This window comes from Geotrypetes seraphini, chromosome 3 (assembly GCF_902459505.1).
Source record: "Geotrypetes seraphini chromosome 3, aGeoSer1.1, whole genome shotgun sequence".
NCBI lineage: Eukaryota > Metazoa > Chordata > Amphibia > Gymnophiona > Dermophiidae > Geotrypetes > Geotrypetes seraphini.
In genome coordinates, this window is record NC_047086.1 from 174,876,891 (window position 1) to 174,890,804 (window position 13,914).

At 41.3% G+C, this 13,914-nt stretch overlaps 1 protein-coding gene across 4 annotated transcripts in view; it reads right to left on the reverse strand.

The window, feature by feature from the left end:
- FNDC1 (fibronectin type III domain containing 1) overlaps nucleotides 1-13,914 on the reverse strand; it is a 308,460-nt gene that overhangs the window by 64,357 nt on the left and 230,189 nt on the right. For all 4 annotated transcript variants that reach the window (XM_033938087.1, XM_033938083.1, XM_033938086.1 and 1 more), the window contains exon 12: nucleotides 9,743-9,802. In XM_033938087.1, coding sequence (XP_033793978.1) covers nucleotides 9,743-9,802 — 60 coding nt within the window. The remainder of the gene's footprint in view (nucleotides 1-9,742; nucleotides 9,803-13,914) is intronic.

Below are 13,914 nucleotides of genomic sequence, written 5' to 3' on the forward strand. Positions count from 1 at the left end.
TTCCCGTGCAGCTCTCTAGTCCTGGCAGGGCCTTTCCACTGACACATCACTTCTGACACATCAGAGGAAAGGCCTGGTGGGGCTGGCCACAAGCAGCCTGGTTTGAGGCTGCCTCCTGATGACCCACTGCACTTCGGGTAAGGAAAGGAGAGAGGGAAGAAGGGAGCGAGGGGGTTCATGGCTCAGGACTCTGCCATCTTCTGCCATTTTGGTGCTTGAAGGAGGGAGGGAGGAGGGCTTTGTGGCTGAGGACTGCTACCGCACTGGTGCTTCCAGGCAGGAGGGAGGGGGAGGGGAATTGAGAGTGTGTTAGAGAATGTTTCTAACTCACTCTCAACTAACCAGAAAAACAGTTATCCGGTATCCACCCATCCTCGTGGGTGCCGGATTGCTGAGATTCTACTGTATATTCTGTAAGTAGCATGCCAAAGCGGCAGTATAGCACATGCCCCTCCTATTTTCTACCCATGTGGACACCCATTTGCATTTATGGGCTTCATTAGGGCACGATGGACCTCTGGTCTGACCCAGCAGAGGCACTGCTTATGTTCTTACTACTTATGCACACTTTTACAGAATAGCTCTTAGGTTTATCTGAGAAACAAAAAAAAGAGGTTGAGTGACCAGGCTGATGTTCCAGGAGTAATTATTAAAAAAAATTTTATTCACAAGCACTCGGTCCCATATATTAAGATACATGAAATTGATTACATGGACCCTACACAGGCTGTGTTTCGGCTAGTAAGCCCTTCATCACGAATGCATATACGTGCCTTAACCATGTGTTATGAATATCCTGAAATGAAAGGAATAACTGGCACCAAAACCTATGGTGTACCACACTGAGTGTGCCCCAAAAGATGGGACAGTGCTATGATGAAAAAGTATGCAAACATATAAAAATCCTTTCTCATTCTGACTTGAGCATATCCATGTGAAAGTTGGGAGTTGTAAGCTTCTAAACCTAGGCAACCGATGGTATACGAAGCTTGGTAGGATCTTCTGGGTCCTCAGCCCGAATATTCCTGCTTTCCTATCTGGTAGTCTGCTCCTCCCCTTTCTCTCATCTCGCTCCCTCTCATAGAGCAAAAGCCTCCTTTTTAGTGTCTCGCTCTCAGTCAACCAGGCACTCTTAATACAGAGCACTTGGGGAGCTCCTGTCAGCTAGGCCCAAGTCTCTTAAGTAAATACAAGGGTAAATTAAAAGCTAAAGGCAAAATACATTTAATAACTGCAATAGAAGTAACTGTGAGGAATTGAACATATCACTTTGCCACATAGTCCCTCTGCAAGATGATGCATTTGTTGTATCATTCAACTAGCTTCTGCATTCCTGCAGAAAAGAAGTTTTTTGGCTGCTCCTGAAGCCAGGTGAGCACTGCTTTCTTTTCTTCATCATGCTTTGTCTTTTGCTCTACTGGTCACAGTGATGCACCCATGTCTCATCACTAGTGACAGTTCTCTCCAGAACACTCAGATCTTCTTCGTACCGTCTCAGGAACTGAGTCACAACCTCCACACGCTGTTGCTTGTGCAGATCAGTAAGCTGTTTGGGAGCCCATTCTGCACAATCTTTCCTGTATCCCAAGTCATCAAGCATTATGGCAAACGCAAATCCATAGCTGATATCCAAATCTGCAGCCAGTTGAGACACCGTTAACAATCGGCCTTCTCTAATCAAGGCATCCACTCTATCAATGTGCTCTTGTGTGCACGATGTTGATGGGCGACCAGAAGGTCAGTTACACCTGTTCTTCCTGCTTTAAACCTTTTTACCCACTCATAAACTTTTCATTGATTCATGGTGCTATGTCCATACTGAGTCAATATCCGACGCTGCACTGTGTGTGGACGAACTATCCAATAGGTAATGTATGAGTACATTTGTTGCATTTTGCTCGCTCTGTTCTGGTTATCGCATAATTTAACAATTTCTTTTGCTTGTACAGTAACAGTATTCTGTACATTTACACATTCGAGTGGCATGTAAATATGGGTGCCCTGAAATAGAATTTCTTTTTGATATTCAAGACCTTAAATGCTGTTCAGTCAATCCCTCATGGCCAATACAATTTTTTCCCTTGCAACTTTTTTATTTATTAGAATGTTTCATTACTCTTGCCAGCTGGGGTCCCTGTAATTAATACTGTACATATAGAAACACAGAACATGATGGCTGATAAAAGTCAAATGGTCCAACCAGTCTGCCCATCCGCAGCATCCACTATCTCCTCCTTTCTCTATTGGCTAAGGTTCTTAACACTTGCATTGTGATGTCATAGAGCTTAATGGTTATAGAAACATAGAAATATGATGGCAGATAAAGGCCAAATGGCCCATCCAGTCTGCCCATCCGTAGCATCCACTATCTCCTCCTCTTCCTAAGAATCCCATGTGCCTGTCCCACATGTAGTCTTACAAGGAATGAATGATGGACGTGTCTAGCTTAGAGATCCTGAGGACTCACAGCTAGCATTTACCAAGCATTTGCATTGTTTCCAGAGCCTTAAAAAACAGTTTGGTTTCACTCCAAGGATTTGCAACAGCCAGCCTAAAATGTTATTAGCATTAAATCATAACTCCAATGGTAGAGCCAATTAGGGGTTGCATGAGGTCTTCTGTATCCAAACTGATGATTTTTTTTTTTTTCATATTGGGAAAAACATCAGAACTAAGTGCTGGCAGGAAATTCTCATCTCTTCAAGTAGCTAAAGATTGGCGTATCTCAAGGGGACATTTATCATTAGGTAAAGGTTTTACCCAGCTGGGTCTTATATTTTTGGTATGTATGTTAAAGAAATGAAATGCTAAGAAAGAAAAAACATTATAACTATTCTTCCAATTTTCTCTAAATGTATATAAGGAATGGCAAATCATTTCATATAGCCTGCCAAGTGCAATGTCCTGCACTTCCATTGAAGTCCCAATATTCAAACCAATTTAACTGGTTGGCATTGGCCACTGACCAGTTAAATCACATATTGCAGCAATCCCCCAAATATTCAGTGGGAGATAACCAGTAGAGAATGACACGGTGATAAAATTCATCACCGTTCCCGTTCCTGCGGATAACCGCGGGAAACCATCTCCATGTCATTCTTTAAAGAGAGAGAGAAGAATCAGAGTATGAATGGGCACAGCCACTGACCCTCAAGCCTTGCATTGAAGAAAGCTTGTGTGGAAGGACTGAAGTTGAGATTAAATACTAAAGAATGACATGCAATGGTTTCCCACGGTTATCCGTGGGGATGGGGACGGTGATGAATTTTGTCACCGTGTCATTCTCTACCAGCTATCTCAGGGGTGTGACTGAGCAAGGTTAGCTCATAGATAAGACTGCCTAAAGGGCTATCCTGTCTTTTTAAGCTAGCCCATGCCTAGTTAGTGCTCAATATCAGCGTAATCAGGCATTCAACAACTCAGATATTCAGTGATGATAATTGGAAATGGCCTGGCGTTGAATAGCCAGGGTCAGTGCCGGCAGTGGGAGATCCATGTGCTGCCCGCTGCCAGATGAAAATCACCCAGCTTGGATCCAATTTTCAAAGGAAAGCTACCATTTACTTATGTAGTTATATCTCAAATGTATACACCGCCTTTTCCCACAGGCTATGAGGTAGTTCACAACAACCAAATGTTACAGTGGTACTATTCATCTATTTATATATGTTTTCATGAATTTTTTGATGATTCAAGCATTTAAAGGTTTTTTCATGTATTACAGCAATTATTCCACAGTTCTTATGAATTTTTTGAAATATTCTTATGCACTTTATAGCTTATTTATGTGATTTTACTTATTCATGTATTAGGGCATCTTGAGGGGTTTCTTTACATTAGAGTATATTCTTTATCAATTTCACTAGTCTGTAATACTTCTAGCACTTTGCACTTTATATTACAATTGTTCATTGTGTATCAACAAGGCATATTCTTGGGAGTCTATTTAGTTTAGGTTAATTCTTTCCCCGGTATGACTGTTTGACCCTGATCTATTCAGCACCTTATTTTTTGCACGGTTTGCACACTTAGGACTAAATGATGTATGAGACAGTGCTCATTTAGACTCATGTCTGGTGCTGGTCACCCATGAGTTGCTGCCTGAGCTCAAATCCCTCGTTCACACTTTGAGAGCTCATACTGATGTCCGTTTATTTATAGTATGTAAGAACAGGTTTTCATTTTCCAGGGCCAAACACTCTCCGCAAGGATTGAATCAGTTAAGCCAATTATAGGTTGCACTATAATGAACAGTACATCATAAAACAGTCATATTTAAAAGCAGTTGTGAACAGCCTCACTTTACACTGCTTAGTGAAGGTGCTCAGTTCCTCTGCCCATTTTGGCTGTAAAAGGAGTAAGCTCCACAACACTGGGCCCATACATAGAAACAGTGGTGTATTAAGGGGGGCATACTGCCTCGGCTGCCGTCTTGGTGGGGAGTGTCGGCACCTCTCCTCCTCTCCGCCCCCCTGCCTCACCCCACTCCTCCCCGCCATACATGCCTTCAATTCACCCCCACTGTACCTCTAGCTCTTCGCCGGCTTCAGTGCTCCCCTCTGACATCACTTCCGTGTCCCGCGACAAGGAAGTGACATCAGAAGGTGAACTGATGCGGGCATGGGCGGCAAATTAGAGATGCCGCTCATGCCGAGGAAGCTAAAAAGGTACAGGGGAAGGGAAGGGGAGCACATGTGGTGGGGTTGCCCCCCCCCACACTCACTACACCAATGCATAGAAAAGCCCTACAATTCCTAGAATGTAATCAGATTTCCCTTGATATCTGTGAAAAGTCGGCTTACAGAACATAAATTCCAAGGAGGAACTGGTTGCCGGTAGAGTCCAGAGTTCTGTTTAAGTTGTTACAAAGCAGTTTTTGGGATGTTGCCTATCTTGCTTCCCACTTCTTGTTGAATTATCTTAACAAGAGTACAATTAGAATAAATTTATTTAACTATCCCCCTTTAAAAACCTGCCTATAAAAGAAGATTTTTGACATAATTTTTTCCTACCAGGCCGCTAAACTGAATATGTGGCTAGGAAAGCTTATATTAGAGGCCTCTTCATATTTTGATTTTAAGAAAACATTAAAGACCCGTCTGTTCGACATGTCTATATCCTAGAACGATAATTTTTTTAACTTCAATTTTATTGTTTAATTGATATATTCCAATTTAATCGATTGTTTTAATGTTTTACTGACTGTATGAATCGATTGTAATAGTTTTATTGATTGTATGTATTTTATCATGTTGTGAACCGCTTTGAACCCTTTTTGGTATAGCAGTATATAAAAATAAATTATTATTATTATATGTGAATGTAAGTATACCGGGGCTGTACCATGAAGAATTCTAAAGGTCATAAATAAGATCTCAATTTCCACTTGCTGAACAACAGGAACATAGGAATAGCCATCCTGGATCATACCAATGGTCTATCTAGTCCAGTTTCCCGTATCCATGGTGGCCAACCCAGATCACACGTACCTGGCAATCATCCAAATAGCAGCAACATTTCATGCTCTTTTGTTGAGTTGCCTTTCAGTTAAACAATACTGCCTGATTAAAGGGAAAGGTTAAAAAGGCAGAATCGGTGCAGGATGACTCATGCAGGAGGTATAGCTGATGCCATTTTCACTTTAAAAGCACAGCTAACAAAAAAGGTAACCCAGACCTGAACTGCTCCTTGTCCCGAGGATCTGCTAAAGGGAAGAAAAGCTCAATTTTGGAATATCTTACTTGCTGGAATTCAAACTTGGGAAAAGATAAACTTGGGCTTCATTGTCCTCTTTCACTATTTTTTTTCTTTATTCAGTACTCTGCTTTTCCAGCAAAGTTCATTTAAGCAACAGTGTAGCCTTTAGAGTCTCTTTAAGGGTTCTATATAAAAAGTCTTTGTTTAGATTTGTATTTTAGGTAAAATTTCAGAAATCAGATTAGGACACAGAGAACAGTTTAGGAAAGTCTCTGTTTACTTTGAATTCCCTTCCACCCTCTCCAGCTCCCACTCATCCCAAGACTGATCTTTAGATTTAAAGGCTCTTCAGCCAATTAGGAACAGGACATTGCTTTGGTAGATTTTTTTTCTGCTTTTTCTTTTTTTCCATCAGGTGTCAGTACTTCTGTAACCACACTATGGCTGGGAAACATCGTGTAACCAAAACTATTGCTCAGGTTACAACTTCTGTCTCTAAGCAGACAGAAAATGTTACCCAAGCAGAGGAAGTAAAGGAATTAAGAGAGGAAGCAGCAAGACTGAGAACCATCTGTGAGAATGAGAGGTAAATCGATGAAATGCTTCATGAGGCATCAAAGATTTCCAGCAAAGGGGAAGAAGAGGCAGTGCTGCGGGAGGACAGCTGGACTCAGATTATGGGACCATGCAGGACTGATACTGTAACTCCACCTGCCCTTGAACTGAAGAGCTAGTATGCAGCTCTTGAAGTGGAGGAGATGGAAGCATACCAGAGAGAGGAAGGGCCAAAGCTCGAAATCTCCAAAGTTGCTGGATCCATGACCACTAGGAAGTGTAAGATAGTGATGGTTGGTGATTCCCTTCTGAGGAGTACAGAGGCATCCATCTGCAGACCAAGGCTGTGTGCCTTGTGCTAAAATCCAAGATGTTAAAGAGAGCTTTCTGAGAATCATCAAGCCTAATGATTATTATCCAGTGCTGCTCACCCAGTGCTGCTTTGTGGCTCTGGGAGAGAAGGTGAAGCAGTTAGGTGTGCAAGTAGTATTCTCGCTGATTCTCCCTGTTGAGGGAAAAGGCCCAAGCAGAGAAACTCACATCCTGGAGATAAATGCATGGTTGCATGGATGGTCATCAAGAGTGTTTCAGCTTCCTGGAACATGGGATGATTTTCCAAGGGATGGTGTGCATCTATCAAAGAAGGGAAGACATACCTTCAGCAGTAGACTGGCTAACCTACCAAAGAGGGTTTTAAACTAGAATCATTGGAGTAGAGTGATCATAAGCCCTTAGATAATTGATTCACTAAATACCTCTACATACATGGGAAAAAGGGGCGGTGTCTAGAAAGCAGTATATACTTATGTGCGAAGTATGAGAAACTAGGTTCTGGATCTAGAGGCTGTGATGGAAGAGGCTGAGTTGGATTTAGTGGCGATCACAGATGCATAAGTCATGGAGAACCATGATTTGGTATATAGTTATACCAGGCTATAATCTGTTCAGAAAAAAAAAACAGGGTAGGAAGAAAGGGAGGGGGTGTGGCAATACATGTTAAAGATCATATTAAAGCCACACAATTGCAGGATCTGCAGGGTAAGGAAGAGGCACTGTGGGTCTATCTAGAAAGAGGGAATCAAAAATAAATTTACATTGGTGTATTATACAGGCCACCTTCACAGACAGAAGTAGACAGAGATTTAATAATAGACATTCAAAATATAGTTATAAAAGGGGGAAGTATTACTAATAGGTGATTTTAACATGCCAGATGTTGATTCAGATATCCCTATTGTGGGGTTTTCTAGAAGTAGGGAGATCCTGGATTCTCTACAAGAAGAACTGTTCCAGCAGTTGGTAATGGAACCCATGCAGGATGGAGCCATACTGGACTTAGTACTTACAAAAGTGTTTCTGATGTTGTAGTGGGTGATCATCTGGCATCCAGTGATCACTGCATGGTGTGGTTTAATATTAAGTCAGGTATAGAGGGCTCATTCAAAAGTAAAGATTCTAGACTAAAAAAAAAAACAAAAAAAAACCAACTAACTTTGTTCAGATGAGGAATGACTGTCTGGATGGAAACCTCTGGAAGAAGTAGGAAAGCAGTGGGCAAAACTGAAAGGATCGATTATAAGGGCAACAAATCATTATGTAAGGAAAGTATGTAAAAGTAAGAGGAAAAGAAGACCGCTTTGGTTCTCAAAAGTAGTAGCTGAAAAGGTAAGGAAAAAGAGGTTAGCCTTTATAAACTATAAAAGATTGCAGAAAGACGAAGACAAGCAAAAATATCTGGAAAAGTTAAGAGGCTGGTTGAGTAGTCAGGAAAGCAAAGATGCAAATGGAAGAAAAAAAAAATAGCCAACATGGTAAAACGTGGGCGGGGGGGATAAGACATTTTTTAGGTATATTAATGATAGAAAGAAGTGTAAAGTGGCATTGTGAGACTCAAAGGTAAAGGGGGAAAATATGTAGAAGCTGATAAAGATAAGGCTGAATTGCTTAACAAATATTTCTGTTCTGTGTTCATGGCTGAAGTGAAAGCGGTAAAGCAGAAGACAAATGCAAGAACAGATGGAAATGAGGAAGACCCTGATCGATTTTCAGAGTATTATATTTGTGAGGAGCTAGCTACACAAAAGGTGGATAAAGTGATGGTGCCAGATGGTGTACATCCGAGGATACTGAAGGAACTTTTAGTCAAGCCTGGGGCAACCAAATCAGTGGGGAGTATTTCTGCATTTATCTATGGCAACAACAGTTTTGATTAGTTAACAAACTATCCAGTCACATGTAAACAGGTTGGGACCTCACTAATCCCAGGATCACTTACTTTTGACCTATCTGAATGTAACCTCACTGTGTAACCTCATATGTCTTCCTACCACAGTTATGATTTTTGACGCAGTGTGACCTAGCAATACCGACAAGGAGAGAGGTCAGATTGCAAGCAGACAGTCAGATCAGGAGTCTTCTTCTTCTGTGCTGCTCCTGAAGAGTGGAATAAACTTCCATCCTATATTATTCAACAGGGAAGGGTGGCTGTTTTGCCTCATGAAGTATGCAGGTTGAGTCCGTATTGTTTTTTAAAATCATGTTGTGGTTAGTTTATTGGTGCTTAGTTTGGAAAAGATGTGTAATAATACAGTTCTGTGGATATGATGGATTTTGGTTTATTGTACAATTTTTATGTTTTAAGATGCTTGTATGTAATTTTATTGTGTATGTTACTTTGTGCTCCGCTTTGATAAAGGCGGAATATAAGTAAACAAACAAACTGTGGTTTAGCTAAACCCTTCCTATGAAACACTGCTATCAATACAAAGGAACTGCACAGGAAAGTTTACAATCATAATCAATCGTACTTTTCTTTAACTCTATTTTTTTTGTCCAAGCAGGAATTTGAGTTCATGAGTTCAGTACCCCCTAATCATTTTCAAAAACTAGTTCCTATGCATTGGAATAAATGAGAAGTCTCCCATCACAGTCTTCCTTGAGTTTCAGGAGTATCTTGCTCAACTGTACCTTATTTTATCTTGTATCTAATCTAATCTAATCTAATCCTTAGGTTTGAATACCGCATCATCTCCACGTTCGTAGAGCTCGACGCGGTTTACAGTAGGAGAAATAGGAAGGAACTACAACAGAGGGTTAGAGGTAGAAGTGTGAAGAAAATTTAGAGGACTTGGGATGCCAAGATATAAGAGTTTCCTTGATTCCTAAGTTGAAGGGAGACTTACATTTTTTGAGAAAAGCCAGGTTTTCAGATGTTTGCGGAAAACTTGGAGAGAGCTCAAATTCCGAAGAGGGGAGGTAAGGTTGTTCCAGAGATCAGTGATTTTGAAGTGGAGGGAGGTCCCTAGCTTTCCTGTATCTAACATCCGCCACTGAAGACATGCAGCAGAATGATCTTTCATGAATTTTCAGAACACCATACGTGAAACACGGCGAATCTTACATCCCACGAAGCACCACACAGAGACAGCAGGTTTTCCTATTTTCTGTCCATTAGAAATACCAATGAATAGTTGCCATGCGCAACTCTTACCTTCCAAATCCTCTGTAGTTTCAGTCATTATTGCATCTGTGCCTGGTCCTGAGTAACTTTCTGTTGAAACCGAGAAATAAGACACTGTATAACCTATTCACATTCCCTCTAATTTGATAAAAGCTAATCCATTTCCTCTAGATCAGTGGTCTCAAAGTGGTGGCCCGGGGGCCACATGCGGCCCACCAGGTACTATTTTGAGGCCCTCGGTATGTTTATCATAATCACAAAAGTAAAATAAAACAGTTTCTTGATCATGTCTCTTTAGCTATATATGACAATATTATTATTAAGACTTAGTCAAAAGGAAAGATTTATAAACTATAAAGAGTTTTATCTCAGGCAAAATTGTCATTTCTTTAATAAGACATTAACAATTTTTTTCTGAAGCCCTCCAAGTACCTACAAATCCAAAATGTGGCCCTGCAAAGGGTTTGAATTTGAGATCACTGCTCTAGATGTTCTCTATATATGCAATGGGCAACTAGAAATGTAATTCCACCTGTATTCTAACACATCTAACACCCTATAAGTAGCTCTTCTAAGACATATAGGGACCCATGCATTACTACAGGGAGATAAGTTTGGTAAATTACTTATCTCAACTATCTCAAGGTAAAAAAAAATTTCAGGTCACTTCACACATTCATTTTTAATGTGGAGGCAATTGTATAACATAGAGACTAATGGTTATATGTGCGTTACATGTATAAAAAGTACACCAACAAAATGGTCCACAACAACAAAGCCCTGCCTACATAGCTCAAACAGGAACACTTTACCTCTGGCTGTATGTTTCTAATAAGCCTTGTTCAGCAGCAGTGACATGGCTGTCACCAAAAGGCTAGACTGCAGGAACTAGCAACATAATGGTTCAGGGAACAATTCAAAAGGAAGGTCCTGGTGAGGCCTTGAATAAGGCCGACTCAGTGGGCCTGCTGACAGTGGAAATCTTTCCATGAGAATAATTCTGATTCTGGGACTGTTAGTTGTGACAGCTTTTAGAAGCACTGTTGAGTTTTTATTTAATGGAGACAATTTTCAACAAATTGTGGTCCTTGATGCAGCCTGCTCTGGTGAAACGTGGTCACATTGGGTTCTTCCTGTGTTAAGGATGATCCCTTGTTAATAAACTTTATATCTCTATTTTGGACACCTCTAAGAACATAAGAATAGCCTTACTGGATCAGACCAATGGTCCATCAAGCCCAGTAGCCCGTTCTCACGGTGGCCAATCCAGGTCAGTAGTACCTGGCCGAAACCCAAGGAGTAGCAATATTCCATGCTACCGATACAGGGCAAGCAGTGGCTTCCCCCATGTCTTTCTCAATAACAGACTATGGACTTTTCCTCCAGGAACTTGTCCAAACCTTTCTTAAAACTAGCTACGCGATCCACTCTTACAACATCCTCTGGGAGCTTAACTATTCTCTGAGTGAAAAAATATTTCCTCCTATTGGTTTTAAAAGTATTTCCCTGGTCTAGTGCTATTTTCCTATGTCCCTTGTTGGCCCTATTATTGCCTCCTTTTTTCCCTGTTTTATTTTGTTTATATTAGATACATTAGGTAGATTGTCAACCCGCTGGGACAGATAGGGAAAAATGCTTGAGTACCTGAATATAAAAAACACTTAGACAACCTCCATTGATAGGCAGTGTATAAAATAACTAATAAGCTTGAAAACTTGAACATACAATAAGAGCAACAAAAACATAGCTCAGCAGGAACTAATAGTTCAGAGAAGCCTATTTGTCATTGACACTGAAAGCTGTCTAATTTCTGTCTTCAAAGACAAAAGGGTCCTTTTACAAAGGCGCGGTAGCGGTTTAACGCGCAGAATACCACACGTTAAACTGCCTGCCGCGCTAATACCTAACACCTCCATTGACGAAGTGTTAGGATTATAGACTGCCACGGGGGTTAGCGCGTGATGAAATGTCCGACGCGCTAACCCCTTGATAAAAGGAGCCCAAAGCCATAACTGCCTATCTTAAGCTATCCAAGCCAAAGGTCAGCATGGGCAATTTTCTCACAATAAACCCAATACCAAGGTCAATTGTGTCTATGTAATAGTGTTCCATTCTATGGAGATGGCATTCAGAGCCAGCTATATGTTTGCCAGTGACTAGCAAACATATTGCGTTCAGTTCTGGTCTCCTTATCTCAAAAAAGATATAGCGGCACTAGAAAAGGTTCAAAGAAGAGCGACCAAAATGATAAAAGGGATGGAACTTCTCTCATATGAGGAAAGACTAAAGAGGCTAGGGCTCTTCAGCTTGGAAACGAGACGGCTGAGGGGAGATAAGATCGAAGTCTACAAAATCCTGTGGTGTAGAATGGGTACAAGTGGATCAATTTTTTACCGAATCAAGATTTACAAAGACTATAGGGGACACTAGATGAAGTTACAGAGTAATACTTTTAAAACCAATAGGAGGAAATATTTTTTTCACTCAGAGAATAGTTAAGCTCTGGAATGCATTGCCAGAGGATGTGGTAAGAGCAGTTAATATAGCTGGTTTAAAAAAAGGTATGGGCAAGTTCCTGGAGGAAAAGTCCTTAAACTGGTGTTGAGACAGACATGGGAGGAGCCACTGCTTGCCCTGGGGATCAGTGGCATGGAATGCTGCTACTATTTGGGTTTTGGCCAGGTACTTGTGACTTGGATTGCCCTCTCTCAAGACAGGATACTGGGCCAGATGAACCATTGGTCTGATTCAGTAACGCTATTCTTATGTTTTTATAATAGGCCTACACACCTTTTTTAAAAAAATCATTAAATGGCAGGATATTATCCATATATTTGTGAGCCATTTCAGGGGAGGAGTGAGGCCAGCCAAAAAATGTTCTGCTTAGCAGTGAATAGTGGGCCAAAACTAAATGAAGAGTGCCAATGCAGTCACCATATTACCCACTATAAGCCAGTGACCACACTGGCTGACTATTTAGCCATATGTTGTAGTAACTGTATGCCACGAGGAGATATTTATTCATAACTGTTAATTTCCTTTTCTTCAATTCTACTAGGCCAGTCCATTATCAGTAGGTTGTGTCCCTTCCTGATCAGCAGTTGGAAATAAAGATTCTGAACTAGTCCAGTGACATCATCAGTATAAGGGCTGCTGGACTCCCAGACCCAGACCTAATTAGTTCCCCCTAGTGTAATCTCTGATGAATATAGTGATCAGAATCATAAGAGACCAAATACTAATTCCCCTTAAATCCCGAACACTGCAGTCTTCTAGAGTGGGTCTTGGACAGGTCTAGCAGTATTCAAGAAAAGGATATTCACTCTTGTGGGATAAATTCCATGCCCTGCCTCATATTGAATCCCACCCACAGGTATTCTATTAATGATAGAACGCCAACTGACTCAGGATAATTTAGTTTACCATCCGACTGAGATTCTACGGCAGGGCAACGATAGAGGACATTGCCTCTTTTGACTCACAGTCTGAGCTTGCTCATATTAGTCAATCCATTTAGGGAGAAACCTGAATCTCTTCTCTGCGTAGAAAGGGTGCCACAACTACCATGACTTTGGAAAAGGTACAAGGTACTATGGCTAGACAAAAGGACATCAACTTGAACTGAGACAGTTGTCCAACACAGAACCTTAGGAATCAATTGTACTGCTTCCTGACTGAAATTTCACCTGGTCTGACCACAACAATCACTGAGTGTAGTATTTTCATTTGGAAACAAAGAATCCATTGTGAGGCACTGACCCCTATTAGGTCCAGGAAAGGACGGAAGGTGCCTCCTTTCTTTGAGAGTCCCCTCTCTGGTGTTGGAACCATCTCTAACTGTAGCAGATGCCACAGGGTGATCTGCACTGCATTCCTCTTTGCTAGGGACTTGCAGGGGATACCAAGAAGGCATCTGAAAGAGCTCCTGCAAACTTTAAGGTATAGCCTGGCTTATCATCTCCAGGATCCATTGGTTCAAAGTGATGCGGGCCCATTCATAGTGGAAGAGGAGGAGCCTGTGGGACCATTATAGTGAGTTCTTTGGGATTAAGGTCTTAGTGGAGGAACCGGAATCTCTGAGTCTCTGTGCCCTTCAAAAGGGCTTTCCTCATTGACTCTTGGAGTCTAAGGGGCACCATGCCTGTTTCCTGCCCTAGTGAAACCTTCCCTAGTCTCTAGGCCTTGCTCTGTCTACCTCAGCT